The sequence below is a fragment of the Rhinoraja longicauda genome, chromosome 18 (genome assembly GCF_053455715.1).
Source record: "Rhinoraja longicauda isolate Sanriku21f chromosome 18, sRhiLon1.1, whole genome shotgun sequence".
Lineage (NCBI taxonomy): Eukaryota > Metazoa > Chordata > Chondrichthyes > Rajiformes > Arhynchobatidae > Rhinoraja > Rhinoraja longicauda.
Genome location: NC_135970.1, coordinates 6,766,980 through 6,787,037, shown reverse-complemented (window position 1 = coordinate 6,787,037; position 20,058 = coordinate 6,766,980). Strand labels below are relative to the sequence as shown.

At 45.6% G+C, this 20,058-nt stretch overlaps 1 protein-coding gene across 6 annotated transcripts in view; it reads left to right on the top strand.

Moving 5' to 3' along the window:
- Positions 1–20,058, top strand: part of LOC144602214 (oxysterols receptor LXR-alpha-like) — a 442,571-nt gene that overhangs the window by 28,943 nt on the left and 393,570 nt on the right. For 5 of the 6 annotated variants that reach the window (XR_013548424.1, XM_078415028.1, XM_078415027.1 and 2 more), the window contains 8 exons: positions 678–749; positions 1,865–2,074; positions 5,181–5,450; positions 8,900–9,105; positions 13,846–14,025; positions 16,401–16,500; positions 18,132–18,245; positions 19,503–19,597. Coding sequence is in view for 5 of the 6 variants with exons in the window: in XM_078415028.1 (XP_078271154.1) it covers positions 716–749; positions 1,865–2,074; positions 5,181–5,450; positions 8,900–9,105; positions 13,846–14,025; positions 16,401–16,500; positions 18,132–18,245; positions 19,503–19,597 (1,209 nt within the window). In the remaining variant the exon portion in view is untranslated. The remainder of the gene's footprint in view (positions 1–677; positions 750–1,864; positions 2,075–5,180; positions 5,451–8,899; positions 9,106–13,845; positions 14,026–16,400; positions 16,501–18,131; positions 18,246–19,502; positions 19,598–20,058) is intronic. The other variant, XM_078415030.1, reaches the window with a different exon arrangement.

Sequence of the window (20,058 nt, the reverse complement as noted above, 5' to 3'; positions counted from 1 at the left end):
TCTCTCTCTCTCTCTCTCTCTCTCCCTCTCCCTCTCCCTCTCCCTCTCTCTCTCTCCCTCTCCTCTCCCCTCTCCCTCACCCCCTCTCCCCCTCCCCTCCCCCCTCCCCCTCCCCCCCTCCCCCCTCCCCCCTCCCCTCCCCCTCCCCCTCCCCCTCCCCCCCCTCCCCCTCCCCCTCCCCCCTCCCCCTCCCCCTCTCCCTCTCCCTCTCCCTCTCCCTCTCCCTCTCCCTCTCCCTCTCCCTCTCCCTCTCCCTCTTCCCCCTCCCCCTCTTCCCCCTCCCCCTCTCTCCCTCTCTCCCTCTTCTCTCGTCTCTTTCCTGCTTTCATCATATATATACAGCCGGAAACAGGCCTTTTCAGCCCACCAAGTCCGTGCCCGCCCAGCGATCCCCGCACATTAACACTATCCTACACCCACTAGGGACATTTTTTACATTTACCCAGCCAATTAACCTACATACCTGTACGTCTTTGGAGTGTGGGAGGAAACCGAAGATCTCGGAGAAAACCCACGCAGGTCACGGGGGAGAACGTACAAACTCCTTACAGTGCAGCACCCGTAGTCAGGATCGAACCTGAGTCTCTGGCGCTGCATTCGCTGTAAAGCAGCAACTCTACCGCTGCGCTACCGTGCTATCTGAGTTCTCAGTGATAATCTAGCTGTTTTTATTGCAGGTTGGGGTACTGTGCTATGACCAAGTGTGGTAAGAAGGATGTCTGCAGTGTTTACCACTGATAATGATTATGGTAAGGCATTTTGTTCTTCAATTTGACAATTTAACACCAAAAAAATTATTTGATGCACGTTTTTAAATTTCTATGCAGTCTTTCTATGTTTGCTTTCAATACAACTTCAAAATCACGTTCAAGCATTCACGTTACCCAGTTACTGATGCCCAAGTAGTTAGGCAGAAGATTATGGAGACGGAAGTGAGGAGGGTTGGAGGAGATCTGAGAGTCTTGGCTTGAGGACAGGACCAATACAATAGTTGCAGGGCTTCACGGCAATACTTCAGCTCAATGTCTTCACCATGGCATTATCTTTTCAGCAAAACTCTCAATCACAAACAGAGACCTCAATCCCGTCACAGTGACTAATTGATCCTACTACTGTTTCTTTACATGAGATCCGTCTTGGAAATGGCAAAAAAAGTCAAGCAAACAACAAGATATGATCAAGCAAAAGGGCATATGAGCAGAAGTCAGTCGTTTAGCCCCTTGAGCCTGTCCTGCCATTCAAAATAAAATGGTTACCTGTTATTGAATTCCACAGGCCCATCCTTTTTCTCCAGAGATGCTGCCTGACCCTCTGAGTTACTCCAGCACTTTGTGTCTATCCACAGTTGGCTATGTATTTATATCCCTTTATGCTAGGTATTAACTGAAATATCTAAATGAACAATTTTCTGTGCATCAATTGGTGTTTGCCTTTCTCTGGGTACACGAAGGTTTGCTACCGCCATTCCTCTGTGCCTGCCTCTAATTTTTACCAGTGGAACCAGTGGAAATAATTAATATATATTTAACATTTCAGTGATCTTGCAAACTTCAGTCACACCACCCACTAAAATCTCAGGCATACAACCCTAGTTTCTGTATGTCTCAGTATGACTGGGTGGGATTCCTCTGGGTGCTCTGGTTTCCTCCTCTATTGCAAAGACATGTAGGTTTGTAGGTTAATAGGCTTCTGCAAATTGTCACTAGTGTGTAGGATAGAAATAATGTAAGGGTGTTTGCAGTTATCATGGACTCGGTGGGCTGAAGTGCCTGTTTTCACGCTGTGTCATAAAAAAATAAAAAATAAAAATATAACTATTTGTTGCTTTTGAAAATAAGATCTATAAATATTTTGTGCCTTGTAGGAGAAAGATTTTTTCTGCACATACCGACCTGCCTGGCTGATCAGAACAGGACCCAACTGGACAGCAGGCTTTGGAAAGATCAAGACATTGGGAGGAAACCAAGAGCTCAGCACAATTACTCTGGATCCCTAGATGGGGCAGCTCACAGCTATTGGAATGGAAGTGTCAAAATAGAAAACAGCCTCTTCTTTTCAGCCAGCCCAAACCTGGGTGAGGCACTGACCACCTGCTCTGATCTGTGACTCAATGGGTTAATGCCCATATCAGATCCATGCACCATAGATGGTGATGGTGCGTGGTAGTCAGGGTAGGAGTTAGGGGTGGTTTTACATAGAAAATAGGTGCAGGCATAGGCCATTCAGCTCTTCAAGCCAGCACCGCCATTCAATATGATAAAATCAGTACCCTGTTCCTGCTTTTTCCCCATATCCCTTGATTCCTTTAGCCCTAAGCGCTAAATCTAACTCTCTCTCGAAAACATCCAATGAATTGGCCTCCACTGCCTTCTGTGGCAGATAATTCTACAAATTTGCAACTCTCTGGGTGAAAAGGTTTTTCCTCTTCTCAGTCTGAAATGGCCTACCCCTTATTGTTAAACTGTGACCCCTGGTTTTGGACTCCCCCAACATCGGGAACATTTTTCCTGCATCTACCCTGCCCAATCCCTTCAGAATTTCATATGTTTCTATAAGATCCCCCCCTCATCCTTCTAAATTCCAGTGAATACAAGCCCAGTCGATCCATTCTTTCATCGTATGTCAGTCCCGCCATCCTGGGAATTAACCTGGTGAACCTACGTTGCACTCACTCAATAGCAAGAATGTCCTTCCTCAAATTAGGAGACCAAAACTGCACACAGTACTCCAGGTGTGGTCTCAGCAGGGTGCTGCACAACCACAATAGGACCTCCTTGCTCTTATACTCAAATCGTCTTGCTCCAAGTAAGGCCAACATGCCATTTGCTTTCTTCACTTTATATTTCAATATCATCAAGCAATCCCAATGCCCTACTAATTATTTCTACGTTCTGACTGTTCCTGTCAACTTACCACAGATCTACCACTCACCTTTGCACCACAGGCAATTTACCGACTAAACACATTTCCTTGGGATGTGGGAAGAAGCTGGCTGCCCTGGGGAAATCCATGCAGTTACTGTGTAACCTCCACACAGGCAGCACTGGAGGGCAGGATTGAACCTGGCATACTGGAATATGGGAGAGAGCAGCCCCATTAGCCGAGTCCATGCACTGCTCCATGGGGTGGGATAAGCAGACCAGCAAAGGTGACTTACCAAGGCCAAGAGAGGGTGCAACCAGTGAGGGGAAGGATTGAGAAGAGAGTTTATTTAAGGGGAGGTTTGGGGGAAAATCAGGAAGAAATAGGGTTTGATGAGGGAGTGAGAAGGCGAGAATCCACTAATTGCTGAGTGCTGTGCTGTTATATGCCCCATTGACAGATGAGTTGCTGTTCCTCGCCTGGGCTCACTGGAACAGCGTAAAAGGGCAGAATATGAGTGAGAGTGGATAATGCATTCTGGAAAACACGAGAAGATAGAAGCAGGAGTCAGCCACAGGGGGCTACAAACTTTCCCTGTCATTCAATGTGATCACGACTGATTTACCTTCCCATAGCCCTCAATTCCCAGCAAAAATTCAGCTGCCTCAAATACGGATCTAGTCTCCACACCTCACTGGGGTAGAATAGCAGATGCTCGCTACCCTCTGCAGAAAGACATTTCTACATACCTATTTTCTAAGTGATCTTATCATCCTGCCCCCTCATTCAGAAGTGAAAACATCTGAACATCTACCCTGTCATGCCCTCTCAGGAACCGGAGCAAAACACTTCAACTCCCCCTCCCACTCCCACACTGACCTTTCTGTCCTGGGCCTCCTCCATTGTCAGAGTGAGGCCCAGCACAAATTGGAGGAACAGCACCTCATATTTCACTTGGGTAGCTCACACCCCAGGGGTATGAACATTGACTTCTTTAACTTCAAGTAACCCTTGCTTTCCCTCTCTCTCCATCCCCTCCCCCTTCCCACTTCTCCGACCAGTCTTACTGTCTCCGACTACATTTTATCTCTGTTTGCTTTCTCCCAGCTAACAACCATCTATTCTACATTTTCCCCGATCTCTATTCCCTTTGCCCTGTTTTCACACCTTACACTTCCTTATCTATGTACCTCCCATTCCCCTGACAACAGTCCGATAAAGGGTCTCAACCCGAAATGTCGCCCATTCCTTCTCTCCAGAGATGCTGCCTGTCCGGCTGAGTTACTCCAGCAGTCTGTCTATCTTCATTGTAAACCAGCGTCTGCTGTTCCTTCCTGCACAGCCTAGCAATTATGCTGACATAGCAGATTGTAGATATACTAAAGTGAAGCTTGGCCAGGGGGGTGTGGAGGAGGGGTGGTTGGTTGTTAGTAATAAGATCTAATAAGAGCAGAAATTTGGCGAGAATAATGGGAGGAAGGAACGGGATCCAGATGAGAGTAGAACATTGGACCTATGGATGTTTGAAGGAAGTCGATATAAGAGTCGGTGATGGGAGTGGGTTTAAGAAAATTAAGATTCAAAGGATGGTTTTGGGGTACCATTAACGATTTAAAGAATTTACTAGTGAATGAATAGGAATGCCAGGAGGAGCATAGGGGAGTGTGAATTCTAAGGCAGCGTTGGTAGGAAGAACTTTCTCGGAGGATTGGCAAGGGTTGCTGAGGTCATAGGTTTGGAGAGAGTTGGTCGGATTTAGTAAAGGGTTCCAGACAGAGTTTATAAGGTGAGAAGCTGAGAGGAGGAATTATAGTTTGTGGTTTAGGCAGAAGATGGTGGAAATATGCCAGATCCCATTGTGTGGAGGTTTATTGCAGAGCTAAAGGAGAAAGACTTCACAAAGTTGGTGGTTTGGGAGAGGTTTGAGTAATTTGCTGAGCACAGGCTTTAGAGGGAGTAATAGGTGCACTGTGTGAGTTAGGAATAAACATGGACACTGTGTAAACTGTATGGCTACATAAAAGGGAATGGAAAGGTTGGAGGCTGGAATTTACCAGTAGAATAGAGAGATGCTGAGCTGGGGACCTGTGCTGACATCTAGTGGTGGCATCCATCAGCAGATCAGTGAATGATGTTACCCATGAATGGTCACCACTGAATAACCAGAGCACGTGTTCATTGTGTGCAATGTGTTCACTGCATGCATGCAAGTCTCTCACTAGCTGCTCACAGGGCGAGGACCGTCCTGTACCGACGCTTCTCGTTCCTCTTGTAATCCTGTCACTCACTGTGTCCCCTGTGGTGTGCGCTTCCATCAGCAGAGCAGCACGTCGCGAAGCGGAAGAAGGGGCCCGCCCCGAAGATGCTGGGGAACGAGCGGTGCAGCGTGTGTGGGGACAAGGCCTCAGGCTTCCACTACAACGTGCTGAGCTGCGAGGGCTGCAAGGGCTTCTTTAGGCGGAGCGTGATCAAGAGCGCGCAGTATTCCTGCAAGAATGGCGGCCAGTGCGAAATGGATTTGTACATGCGCAGGAAGTGCCAGGATTGCCGGCTCCGGAAATGCCAGCAAGCGGGAATGTTGGAGCAATGTGAGTCTTCAAAGAGGAACAATGGATGGTCTTGTGAAGCCTGAACTGAACAAAGATCACAGTTTGGCTTGGACCATTGTGGTCTGGTTTACCTAGAATAATTGATAATGTATCGTGTATTTATTTGTTGTGTTATTGCTTTTAATGTGCCTATATAAAGTTGCAGGAAAGACTAATTCTGTTGTTTTGGCCCCAGTGCTGATGACAACTAAACACACTTGGCTGGTGGCAGTGCAGGATTAACTGAGAGACACAGAGTTTCCTAAGGAAACTGGGTTGAAAGCACAGATATATTTAGGGAAGTTGGCATGAAATGGATGGACAGAGTGATACCAGTCAGGGTTTATTTACCAAGGGAGAGAGAGAGAGAGAGAGACTGAAGGCACATCATAGTGCTGATATCTCCCTGAGAAATAGGGATTGAGATGCCCAAATTACAGATGTCATGTTCATAAGTTATAGGAGCAGAATTAGACCATTGGGCCCATTAGGTCTCCTCTGCCATTCAGTCATGGTTGATCACAACCTCATTCTCCTGCCTTCTCCCCATAACTCCTGATACCCGTTCTAATCTAGAATTTGTCAATCTCGGCCTTAAAAATATCCATTGACTTGGCCTCCACAGGCATCTGTAGCAATGAACACCACAGATTTACCACCCTCAGAATAAAAGGACATAGCTGTAGAGAAGAGGTGAGGGGGAATTTCTTTAATTCCTCCTCACCTCCTTTCTACAGGTATGTCCTTTTATTCTGAGGCAATGGCCTCTGGTCCTAGACTCTCCCACTGGTGGAAACATCCTCTCCACATTTACTCTAATCCAGGCCTTTCACTATTTGGTAAGTTTCAAAGATGTCCCAGCTCATTCTTCTAAACTCCAGTGACTTCAGGCCCAGTGCCTTCAAATGCTCATCACATGTTAACCCAATCATTCCTGGGATCATTCTCGGAAACCTCCTCTTGACCCTCTCCAATGCCAGCACATCCGTCTTCAGAAAAGGGGCCCAAAACCATTCACGATCCTGACCAGTGCCTTATAAAGCCTCAGCATTACATCCCTTTTTTTAATATTCTAGTCCTGTCAAAATAAATGCTAGCATTGCATTTGCCTTCCTTACTACCGATTTGAATTAGAGTTTAGAAGGATGAGAGGGGATCTTATAGAAACATATAAGATTATAAAAGGACTGGACAAGCAAGATGCAGGAAAAATGTTTCCAATGTTGGGCGAGTCCAGAACCAGGGGCCACAGTCTTAGAACAAAGGGGAGGCCATTTAAAACTGAGGTGAGAAGGAACTTTTTCACCCAGAGAGTTGTGAATTTGTGGAATTCTCTGCCACAGAGGTCAGTGGAAGCCAAATCACTGGATGGATTTAAGAGAGAGTTGGATAGAGCTCTAGGGGCTAGTGGAATCAAGGGATGAGGGGAGAAGGCAGGCAGGGGTTATTGATTGTGGACGATCAGCCATGATCACAATGAATGGCGGTGCTGGCTCGAAGGGCCGAATGGCCTCCTCCTGCACCTATTTTCTATGTTTCTATGACTTGCAAATTACATTTTTGGGAATCCTGTGCGTCCATTTGCACCTCCGATTTCTAAATGATCTCCCCATTTAGAAAATAGTCTACACCCTTATTCATAATACCAAAATGCATCAATCCACATTTTACTATGCTGTATTCCATCTGACACTTCTTTACCCACTCTCCCAACCTGTCCTTCTGCAGAGTCTCTGCTTTCTTCACACCTCCTGTGCCTCCACCTATCTTTGTATCATCCGCAAACGTGGCCTCAAAGCCTTCAATTCCCTCGTCCAAATCATTGATCTACAGAGTGAAGGTAGCGGCCCCAGCACCGACCTTTGCGGAACTCCACTAGTCACTGGCAGCCAACTAGAAAAAGCCCCATTTATTGCCACTCTTTGCCTTCTGCCATTCAGCCAACCTGCTACCCATGCTATTCTCCCTCTGATCCGATGGGCTCTCATCTTCTTTAGAAGCCTCACGTGCAGCATCTCATCAAAGGTCTTTCAGGTAAACAACATCCACTTGTTGTACTTCGTGGTCCGGTATCTGTTGTACCTTTGTTGAGACTCTGGACGGACCACAAGTACACGTGTTTAAAAAGTTATAAAGCTGGAGTTTAAATCCAGGCTGTTTATTCCGTGGCCACCTGGAACCAGAGTGGCCACCTAATTACCTCATTCTCTTATATAGACATTACTACACAGGCAAACAAAGTAGTCCTTGTGATACAACAAAGTAGTCCCTGCAATATCACAACATCCACTGACTCTCCTTTGTCTATCCTGACATTTCAAAGAATTCCAACGGGATCGTCAGGCAAGGTCTCCCTTGAACAAAACCATGCTGACTTTGGCCTATTTTATAGTGTGCTTCTGAGTACTCAGTACTCATCCTTTATAATGGACTCTAAAATCTTACCAACCACTGAAGTCTCCACTTTTCTGCTTCGCTCCCTTCTTGAATATTCCAATTGTCTGGAACAACTCCTGTCTCTAGTGATTCTTGAAAGATCACCACTAATGCCTTCACAATCTCTAAAGCCACCTCTTTGAGAACACTTGTGTACAGCCCATCTGATCCAGCTGACTGATCCATCTTCAGACCTTTGACTTTCCCAAGCAACTTCTCCCTAGTAATAGCCACACCACTCATTTCCGCCCCCTGACTCTTGAATTTCTGGCATGTTGCTGGTGTCTTCCACTGTGAGGACTGATGCAAAAAACCTATCCAATTAATCTGCCATTTCTTTATTCCGCATTATCACTTCTCCAGCATCATTTTCCAGTGGTTCAATGTCCACTCTTGCCTCTTTCTTACTCTTTATATATCTGAAGAAACTTTTGCTTTCCTCTTTTATTGGCTAGATTACTTTCATATTTCATCTTTTCTCCCCATCCTCTCACCTTTTCTTCGATTGTTTTTTAAAAGCTTCCTAACCCTCTAGCTTCCCACTAATCTTTGCAACGTTACATGCCTTCTCTGTTAGTTTTATCCTCTTTGACCTCCCTTGTCAGCCATGGTCACCTCATTCTCCCGTTAGAATCGCTCTTCCTCTTTGGAATGAAAAGATCCTGCACCTTTGGAATTGTTCCCGGAAATTCCTCACCATTGCTGTTGAGCAATGAGGACCACAGAGGCATGAGAGAGGAGATGGCTGAAGTTGATTGGAAATGGACCCTAGCAGGAATGACGGTTCCTTGAGGAACAAAGACCAAGCCACTGGCCTGTGTCAGGCCTCCTGCTTTCTGTAAGAGATGCTTTGACACATGCAGGTCAGTGTATAATATCTCACAAAGGGGAAAAACCAGACACATTTCCCACAATTTCTGAGTGGTGGCACAGCTATTTCCCCCTTGGAGAGCGGGTGAGTGAGTGATTCTGGGTCGGTGTGAATCTGTGCTAACGTTTATGTTTACCTCCAGGTGTCCTGTCAGAAGAACAGATTCGACGGAAGAAGATGAAGAAGCTGGAGGAAGAAGTGATGAAAGCAGTGAAGGTGTCCCCAGGTTCCTTGTCTGGCTGGGACGTTCCGATACTCAACGTGGCCCAAATTGAGATGATCAGAAGACTGGTCACTGCACAACAACTGTGCAACAAGCGTTCCTTCAGTGACCGACTGAAAGTGACTGTAAGTTTTGTGCGTGTGTATCTCTGTAGTGAGATCAGGAGAAACATTGTACTCCCTCAGTGGCAGAGTACACCCTGTGACCAGAGCGACCAATGCAGTGGGAGGAGCGGCACAGACGGGCCACTGCAGCGCTAGGAAGCAATTCAGGGGTAGCACTGCAGTGTTAAGGGGCAATGTAGGGGAAACACTGCAGTGTTGAGGGGCAATGTAGGGGAAACACTGCAGTGTTGAGGGGCAATGTAGGGGAAACACTGCAGTGTTAGGGCCATAGTACAGGGGAAGCGCTGCAGTGTTAAGGGGTAATACAGGGTGAGCACTGCAGTGTTGAGGGGCAATGTAGGGGAAGCGCTGCAGTGTTAGGGGGAAATATGAAGCATTGCAGAGAGGGGGTAGTACTGAGGCATTGCAGAGAGGGGGCAGTACTGAGGCACTCCAGAGAGGGTAGTACTGAGGCACGACAGAGAGGAGGCAGTACTGAGGCACTGCAGAGAGGGGGTAGTACTGAGGCATTACAGAGAGGGAGTAGTACTGAGGCACTCCAGAGAGGGTAGTACTGAGGCACTGCAGAGAGGGGGCAGTACTGAGGCACTGCAGAGAGGGGGTAGTACTGAGGGAGCACTGCAGAGAGGGGGTAGTACTGAGGCACTGCAGAGAGGGAGCAGTACTGAGGAGGCACTGCAGAGAGGGGGTAGTACTGAGGCACTGCAGAGAGGGGGCAGTACTGAGGAGGCACTGCAGAGAGGGGGTAGTACTGCGGCACTGCAGAGAGGGGGCAGTACTGAGGCACTGCAGAGAGGGGGTAGTACTGAGGCACTGCAGGGAGGGGGTAGTACTGAGGCCCTGCAGAGAGGGGGCAGTACTGAGGCCCTGCAGAGAGGGGGCAGTACTGAGGCCCTGCAGAGAGGGGGCAGTACTGAGGCACTGCAGAGAGGGGGCAGTACTGAGGCACTGCAGAGAGGGGGTAGTACTGAGGCACTGCAGAGAGGGGGCAGTACTGAGGAGGCCCTGCAGAGTTTGGGGTTTGAAGGACCATAGCAGTGTTAGGGGGCATCTGGTATTCTTTTAATTTATCTATGGGGAGCCAGTGGGTAATTCCCAAATGAATACTTCACATCATTATTCAACAATGAGTATGATCTCGGTGATGGTGAGGTGAGGGAGGACTATGTTGTTAATATTAAGAAGGAGAAAATGTGTTGGGTACATTGAAAAACATTAATATGGAGAAGTAACCACGGACTGTTTCCTCTTTAGTCACAGACAAGGTCCCAAAACACTGGAGAATAGCCAACAATAGTTTCATTGTTTAAGAAAGGCAATGGTGACAAACCAGGAAGTTATAGGCCAGTGAGCTTTACATCAGTGATGGGGAAATTATTGGAGAAGATCCTTAGGGACAGAATTCATTCATATTTGGAAAATATACGGATGCAAAGTACTCATTTGGTACCTCACCTACATCCTCCGACTAAAAGCGTATTTCCTTCCATAATATTTGAGTGGTCCTACCTTCTCCCTGGTCATTTTCTTATTTTTAACATACATATACAAAGCCTTGGGATTTTCCTTAATCCGACTTGACAACGACATTTGATAGACCCTTCTGACCTTCTAATTGCCCGCTTGAGTTCTTTCCTACTCGCTTTAGATTCCTAATAAGTCTGATACCACCTTCCTAATCCTGACATACGGTTCCTTTTTCTTGCTGACCAAGTTTACAACCTCCTTGGTCATCCATGGTTCACCTCACCTTGCTGTCCCGATCCCCTCCTCCTTGCTAGAACACTTGACATTTATTTCCTCTTCGCATTGACTCAAACTGAAGTTACTCAGCTGAACACAAATTAAGGATTAAACATGATGGACCACCTTCAGTCAACTAAGGAAACGGATTTGGACATTGTAATTTTCCTCCACGTCCCTGCAGACCTGGCAAAATCCTGATCAGTGGAGAAACATAAGCTGTGTACCTCTCTGACTTTGTCCTCGCCAATTCACTTGTTGTGGATGTATCAGCGTGGAGTGTTCATCAGCAAGTTCTTGTGGAGACAAGTTCAGTCTTCAGACTGAGGACGACTTCCATGGTCCCATTCTCCCCTCGCCCTTCATGAGCCTCCTAAAATGTGGTGACCTGAACTCTGGTATTGATCTGACAAATAAAGAATTGTGTAAACTGAGCTCAGAGGAGCTACCCTGATTTAATAAGGTGACACAGTTGTTGCAGCCATGGCCTCCCTCCATCAGAGAGCAGGGTTTGATCTTGAGCTTGTGTGTGTTGTCTGTGTGGAGTTTGCTCATTCCCCTTGTGACTGCTTGGGTTTCCTCCACCTGCTCCGGTTTCTTCTCACACCCAAAAAATATATGTGGGTTTGTAGGTTAATTGGCCCCTGTAAAGTTACATAAGAATGGGGAGCAGTGGTAGAGAGGCATGTTTATCAGATTGAAAGATAGTGGTATTCCCACATGTTGATTCTGGGTCCACCACCAGAATCTGGGAGCACAAAAACACGGAGGTGATGCTGAGCCTTTATCAGAAACTAGTCAGGCCACAAATGGAGTTCTGGTCACCACATTAAAGTTGGGATATGGAGGTCAATGAGCAGATGTGGAAAAGATTTACTGGAGTGGTTCCAGAGACAAAGCACTCCAGTGAAAATCATAGGCTGCTGTAGCTCTGGGCTGGTTTGCATTCGAGCTAAGGAGGTGAGAGGGGGCAAAAAAGGCTGGAGAGTAAGTCAGTGGGTCAGGCAGCACCTCTGGAGAAAAGGAATAGGTAACGTTTTGGGTCGAGACCCTTCCCGAAACGTCACTTATTCCTTCAGTTTAAACCAGCATCTACAGTTCCTCCCTACACAGGTTGGATTTGAGTGTTCAAGTTAACAGACTTAGAGAAGGCAGATGGAGAGAAGCTTCTTGCGGTTCAAGGATGGGGGAACAATGCACCTGGTGCACGGTATCCCTGAAGTCTATTCCTACTTTGTTTCCTACTTGTATTCGTTCAGCTATTATCCTTTCAAGCTTATCTACTTCACTGATGCAACTGGTTTATTATTGATAATTCATCCAACACTTTTTACAAGTTAATTTGCTGTGAACTGCATCGCCCTCATGGCTAGTGCAGGATACTCCACACAATTTGCCTGTGACATATCTGTGCTGACTTTCACTTCTTAACCTATTTAACCCTGTGCCAAATAACCTTGTCCTGAACTAATTGCATTAAATTAGTGCGTTTCCCCACGATATATTGGTCCAGTCACCAAGGACAACTCTTTTGAATAAGGTGCAACATTTGTCACCCTCCAAGCCTGAAACACCATTCTCATAACTAAGGAGGATTTGGGGATTGTGTCTACAGTCACATTGTTTCTGAAGACACGTTACCTATCCATGTTCTCCAGAGATGCTGCCTGACCCGCTGAGTTACTCCAGCTCTTTGTGTGTTTTTATTCCTTATTGTTTCCTTCCTGCTTTCCTCTGACCTGAGTTGCCTCCCAACTGAAAGAGGAGGCATTGCTATTTGGATTGCCTCCTTTACTGCAGCATTCCCTGTCAGTGAAGACAGATATAAAATATTCAGCACCATGCTCTGACTCCTTGTATTCTCCTTCAGATTCTCAAGCAGTGCTCCCCTTCTGGTGAATACCTTTCCACTACTTTAGAGTATATCTATTCGATGACTATTGCTATTGTGGGCGTGTAATTCTTGCTATTGAGGGCGTGCAGCATAGGTTTACTAGGTTAATTCCCGGAATGGCGGGACTGCCATATGTTAAAAGACTGGAGTGACTAGGCTTGTATACACTGGAATTTAGAAGGATGAGAGGAGATCTTATCGAAAGGTATAAGATTATTAAGGGGTTGGACACGTTAGAGGCAGGATAAATGTTCCCAATGTTGGGGGAGTCCAGAACAAGGGGCCACAGTTTAAGAATAAGGGGTAGGCCATTTAGAACTGAGATGAGGAAAAACTTTTTCAGTCAGAGAGTTGTGAATCTGTGGAATTCTCTGCCTCAGAAGGCAGTGGAGGCCAGTTCTCTGAATGCATTCAAGAGAGAGCTAGATAGAGCTCTTAAGGATAGCGGAGTCAGGGGGTATGGGGAGAAGGCAGGAACGGGGTACTGATTGAGAATGATCAGCCATGATCACATTGAATGGCGGTGCTGGCTCAAAGGGCCGAATGGCCTCCTCCTGCACCTATTGTCTATTGTTTATTGTCTATGACCGTCATTAATTTATTTTCATGATCTCTCTTTGCTCCTTTTGCAGTTCTAACGGTAGTTTGTAAATTCTATTTATTTATCGAGTGAATTATCAAATTGTAAGCTTCAATTAATCTCCCTTTTTTCGCGAGAGACTTAAACGTGCTTCCTTACCCCTTGTTAAGAATGTCTGAACGCTGCATCCAAACTGTCTCCATCTCAAAGTCTTCTTTTTCCATCTCAAAGTCTTCTTTTACCAGCCCAACTTATAATCTATATAAAGTGTTCTGATGGAGAGTTTTTGACCTGAAGTGTGAACTCTGTTTTTCTTTCTGCAGATACTGCCTGACTTTCTGAGTGCTTCCAGAATGTTTTCTTTTATCTTCTTATCCACCTGGATTGGGTCCACTTTCAATTGAGTGCAATTAATTTGCATCCTCGTTTAATTTTCTCTTCCTCTTCTCCCGAAGTAGTAGAAACGTTCAATTTAAATCATGTTGCCCTCAAATGTGCTCAGTGTATGGTCCTCCCCCCACAGCCATGGCCACGGAGCATTGATTCCCACAGCCGTGAGATGAGGCAGCAGAGATTTGCACACTTCACAGAACTCGCAATCATCTCAGTCCAGGAATTGGTTGACTTTGCAAAGCAGGTGCCAGGATTCCTTGATCTCACCCGTGAAGATCAGATCGCCCTGCTCAAGACTTCCACTATTGAGGTACGGTTCTACTCCCGCAGGGCTACAACGTGACCAGGATTTCCGAAATGTTCACATTGCAAATGTAATTCGCTGGCAGTCTCTGGAGAAGCATCAAGACTGGGACCAAAGGGGTGGTGCGTGTGTTGAATGCTGGGATTATCACTGGGCTCGGGGGGGGGGTGGGGTGAGTGTTTCACACTGGGATGTCCTCTGGGTGAATGAGTCTGCTGGGAAACGTTCCGTGTTGTGGGTGAGTGGTTGCGTTTACCATTGGGGTTCTCACTCTGGCTGGGAAGGATGGGGGGGTTGGTGGGTATGTTTTAACACTGGATTATCACTGTGCCCTCACTGGATTATCACTGTGGACTGGGCGATTGTGCTTCCCATTTTTTTATGATTTAAGGAGGAGGTCATTTGGCCCATCGTCTCTGCAGGCTCTCAAAGAAATTCCCTCAATCTATTCCTCCACTTATTTCCCTGCAAACAACGTCCCTGATATGCCCAGCAACTAAATTCCACCTTGGATACAAGTCCCTGTACACCAGGGATAATCTACCATGGTCAACCTACATGTTTTTGGGATGTAGATGAAGCTGGAGCACCTGGGGAAGCCCACGTGGTCACGAGGAGAAGGTGCAAATGCCACATAAAAAGCAGCCATCGTGGGGTTCTCACAGTGTCCTCATCATTTTGTTCTCCTCAGTTACGATGCCCTTCAGTGTCCTCACAACAATGTCCAGTCCCGTTAAGATCCTCACAGATCACCATTGAGCTCTCTTCTGGAACGTGGTGATAATACAGTAGCAGTACTCAAGCCTCACATCGTCTGCAAGCATTATATACCATAACTGTCCTGCTCATACGTTCTATGTCTCCGCTAACAAAGAAAATATTCCTCCATCCTATTAATCTACTTCTCAACCTGACAAATCAAGAGTCAAGAGTCAAGCAGCACAACACAATATGTAAACATAGTGCTCTGTAAATAATATATTAAATGGGAAAAAAAGTTTGGTGTGTGTATATATGTAAAAAAAATATATATAAATAAATATATATATATATATATATATATATATATATATATATATATACATATATATATACACGCACGCGCGCGCACACACACACAAACTTATTTGGAGGTTGTATTGGTTATTAGTCTGATGGCTGTCAGGAAGAAGTTGTTCCTGAACCTGGATATTCCAGTTTTCAGGCTCCTATATCTTCTTCCCGATGGCAGGAGTGAAATGAGTGCGTGGCCAGTGTGGTGTGGGCCTCTGTTGATGTTGGTTGCCCTTTTGAGGCAGTGATCCTCTGTAAATCCCTTCAGTGATGGGGAGGTCAGAACCGGTGATGGACTGGGCACTTCATCACTTTTTGCAGTCTTTCTCGCTCCTGGCTGTTCATGTTGCCGAACCAGGCCGTGATGCAACTAGTCGAGGTACGCTCTACTGTACATCTGTAGAAGTTCAAGGGACTCCTCTCTGACATACTGAATGTCTGCAATCTTCTCAGGAAGTAGATGCATTGATGGGCTTTCCTTCTATTGCATCAGTGTGCTGGGTCCAGGAAAGATCTTCAGAAATATGCACGCCCAGGAATTTGAAGCTTTTGATCCATATCCCCCCCATTGCCTGCATATCCATGTGCTTATCTAAAACCCTCTTAAACGCACTAGTCATATGTGCCCACACCATCACTTTCCAGGCACCCACCAATCCCTGCGTATAAACGTGCCCCGTACATCTCCTTTAAACTTTGCTCTTCTTACTTAAAAGCTATTCCCTCTAGTCTTTGAAATTTTAATCCTGGGAAAAAGTTCTGACTGTCTGCCTCTCGTAATTTAATATACTTCCATCAAGACTCCCCTCAACTTTAGGGCATTCCAGAGAAAACTATCCAAGTTTGTCCAATCTCTCCTTGCAGCTAATGCCCCTTAATCCAGGCAGCGATCCAGATCAACTTCATCTGCACTCTCTCCAAAACCTCCATATCCTGTCAAAAGCCTTGTGATTATCCATGCATATTAATTACATCAAACACATCCCTTTTGTTGACCTGCTAAAGTCACTCCAGCTTTTTGTGTCTTTCCCCTTTGTTGACCCACTGAGTTACTCCAGCTTTTTGTGTCTTTCCCCTTTGTTGACTCTCCTTCTTAGCTCTGACTGAAAAAGATTTCAACATAATTCAACATAATGAGATGCAATCTTCCCTTAATAATCGGCAACATTGATTAATTAGTTCCTCACCAGAGTAAATATTTGCTTTGTTTCTTAGAATGGATTACAATAATTTATTCGCCACCAAAGTTAAACCAATCTTCTTATTTTTGTCTTGAATTAATGTTTTTAACCTTTGATAGCCGTGTAATTTTTTTTTCTGTTGTTCAGATAATGCTGCTCGAAACCTCACGAAGGTATAACCCTACGATAGAGTGCATCACCTTTCTGAAGGATTTCAGTTATAGCCGAGAGGACTTCGCCAGGGCAGGTGCGTCTTTCTTCCTCCCTGCTTGTCCCACACGGTCATGATAACAACAACGTCAACACCAATCTAATCTGATGTCTGAATCCCAATGCAATGTGCTCATGGGAAATCAGTAACTGGGAAGTTTGACACTGATGGGCACTCTTCTATGTGACGTAGTGAGACTTCTGTCAATCTTCCCTGAAACTGTTGGCAAGGATTGGTGATGAGTCCTGTTATCAGCCGTATGCACAAGGTCGGTGGGACTGATGTTTTCTCACTGGAGAATGGTCCAGGTTATTTTTGAAGTGATTGTTCTGTTTCTACTCTGGCATATTAACCCCTACGTTTGCCAGAGCTCCCCAGGCAGGATATGTTTTTGGAAGATGGTGGACTTCTATTTGAACAACCTGGTTCCACTGAATGGTGTTTTCAACAACATTTCTTTAAAGATAGACACAAAATGCTGGGGTAACTCAGCGGGACAGGCAACATCTCTGGATACAAGGAATGGGTAACGTTTCGGGTCGAGACCCTTCCTCTAAAGAAGAGTCTCAACCCGAAACGTCACCCATTTCTTCTAACCAGAGATGCTGAGTTACTCCGGCATTTTGTGTCTATCTTCAATGTAATCCAGCATCTGCTGTTCCTTCCTAAACATTTCTTTAATGTCGATTGTGGTGTTCACTTAAAACCTCACTGTTGATCTTTCAGTCCAGCCCGAGTGAGTGGAGAGGGAGGGTCTGAAATCTAGTGGACATAGGTTTGGGCAAAGGGTAAGGGACTTGGAGGAGATCTTTTTGACCAGGAGAGCGATGAATATCTGGAACACACTGCCAGAGAGAGTTGTAGAGGCAGATTTGCTAAAGGCATTCGGGCGTCTTTAAACGAGTACTTGAACTGCCCAGGCTTTGAAGGCCACAGGTAAGTGTTAGGAGACGGGACTCATCCAGACGGATGCCCATTGCTCATTATGGGTGTGGTGGGCTGAATGGCTTGTTTCTGTGAGCTATGATCCTCCATACAGGGTGTACATCTGATAACAATTAGCGATGTCAGTACCATTGTATTGTAGGACAGTTTGGTGAAGAGCCAGATGCTACATTGATTGAGCCCACTTTGTTTTCAGCATGGGCTGAAGATCTGGCTGGCTTTACTGATCCAAGTGCCAAACTTCATGTCTGAGGAATTATCATTAGTACTGATGCTGCACAGATACTTGGATTGAATCTTTCAATGGTGTGATAAGAAAATGGTTGGCAGAGGGGCATGGGCTTGAAGCACAAAAAGGGTCTTTCTGGATGAAGATGGTATGTTGTAGAACCTTTGTCAACAGTGACTTGAAGATCAGTGCATCCATCAGTGACAAATCATGTTAGGCATGCATCATTTCACCCACACCTATTTTCTATGTTTCTGTTTCTATGACTGCTTATGAAAAAGAAAAGAAATGAGTAGACTGTTTCCAAGTGTCCCACCCACCTCTCTATTGCAGTACCTTGTGCTATGTGAAGAGGGTGTGATCTCATTCTAACCGTGCATGCAGTGGTGGATAAAAAGAATGGTTTCCATTGTCATCTTGTGTGAAGTGGATACACAGAAGACCAAGATCCCATTCTGAATGAGTTATTGCTTCTGTGTCTTTCTCTCTGCAGGACTACAGTTTGAATTTATCAATCCCATCTTTGAGTTCTCAAAATGTATGAATGACCTACATTTGGATGATGCTGAATATGCTCTCCTAATCGCCATCAATCTGTTTTCAGCAGGTATGCGGTCTTCCAGTCTGAACCTGACTATCAGACTCCTCTACTGCTCTTTAATTGTCACAAAAGCTATTACATTAATGAATCCTTCCCTTGAGAGTTCAATGATTATCAGTGCCCACAGTGAAAGACCAATAACGAATCAAAGTTAATATTGGCCTTTGTTTTTGTTCCAGTTCAGGTGAAGGATCTGATACATCGACTGGCCTTTTCCCTCCGTAGATGCTGCCTGACCCGTTGAATTTCTCCAGCAGCTCTCCTTTTCTTTGCTCCAGTTTCCATCATCTGAAGTCATTTGTGCTTCCCCTGTCCCTCCCTCATTGCTTGAACCCTTCATCTAAGATTTGCCTCTTGCCAGGCCTTACGTATCACAAACCTCTTGCATTTTAAAAAGTAGTCATCTTTTCTGCCTTAGCTATCCCTTGGTTTTAAATTTGACCCGGGCCCACTCCTGTTCTGTGGTACTGAGGTGATCTGCAGACTTTGTCACAGTCGGGACAAGTGATGCTCGCTGAGTTACTTTGAATCTTGTGCGTTCTTTCTGCAAGACCCACCTCTGCATGTTGAATTGTGATGGACACTGTGCTTTCTGGATGCTGCTGCTTTTTTTCGAGTAGTTTTGTGGTCGAGATTTCTGAGGGCTGGTGAGGATGTTCCACTAAAAAGTGCCGATCAGTAACAATGGAAAGAGACAGATATGTCTCCTGACAGATATACCGCACCTGGAAGATGCTGGAGTCAATTATAAAAGAAGAAATTGCGGAACATTTGGATAGCAGTAACAGGATCGTTCCGAGTCAGCAGGGATTTACGAAAGGGAAATCATGCTTGACTAATCTTCTGGAAGTATTTGAGGATGTAACTATGAAAATGGACAAGGGAGAGCCAGTGGATGTAGTGTACCTGGACTTTCAGAAAGCCTTTGATAAGGTCCCACATAGGATATTAGTGGGCAAGATTAGAGCACATGGTATTGGGGGTAGGGTGCTGACATGGATAGAAAATTGGTTGGCAGACAGGAAACAAATAGTAGGGATTAACGGGTCCTTTTCAGAATGACAGGCAGTGACTAGTGGGGTACCGCAAGGCTCGGTGCTGGGACCGCAGCTATTTACAATATACATTGGTGACTTAGAAACCATCTATTGTCTATATGATCTTATAGAGGTGTATAAAATCACGAGAGACATAGATTGGGTAAATACACTAAGTATTTTCTAAGGAGCTAACCAGACTGAACCTTCTTGTTACTTTCACCAGACCGCCCGAATGTGAATGACCATGAACTAGTGGAAAGGCTGCGGCTGCCTTACGTTGAAGCTCTCCGCTCCTACACACAGATAAAAAGACCCGAGGTGAGTGCTGGGGTATGCCTTGACCGTGCCATTCAATCTCAGTGCTTTCATTTCAATGTCATTAGATGACTAACAATAATAATACATCGGACTGCAGAATTTGTCAGGAGTAATTTGTTGACTATTGATCGGTGAATTCTGCATTTCCCAATTCACACACGAGCCAGAGCAAAGTCCAGGGCTTCCTTACAGCAGAAAGCCTCAATCACACTAGGCTCACCCACCTTGCGCTGCTCCTGCCTCCATTCCTAGGATTTGCCAGCATCGCCTCTCCCACCAACTCCTCAACCTGGGGTTTTTTCTGTCTTGTTTCGTAATGTAACACAGAGCAACTCTGCACAGTTTCTCAGCATTGACCCACCCATGGTGCCCCAACCTCCAACCCTTGTATCTATCAATATGTGTGAATAAACTATAATGCAGGTTGGCTACTTAGTAGGAAAATAACTGCAGACGCTGGT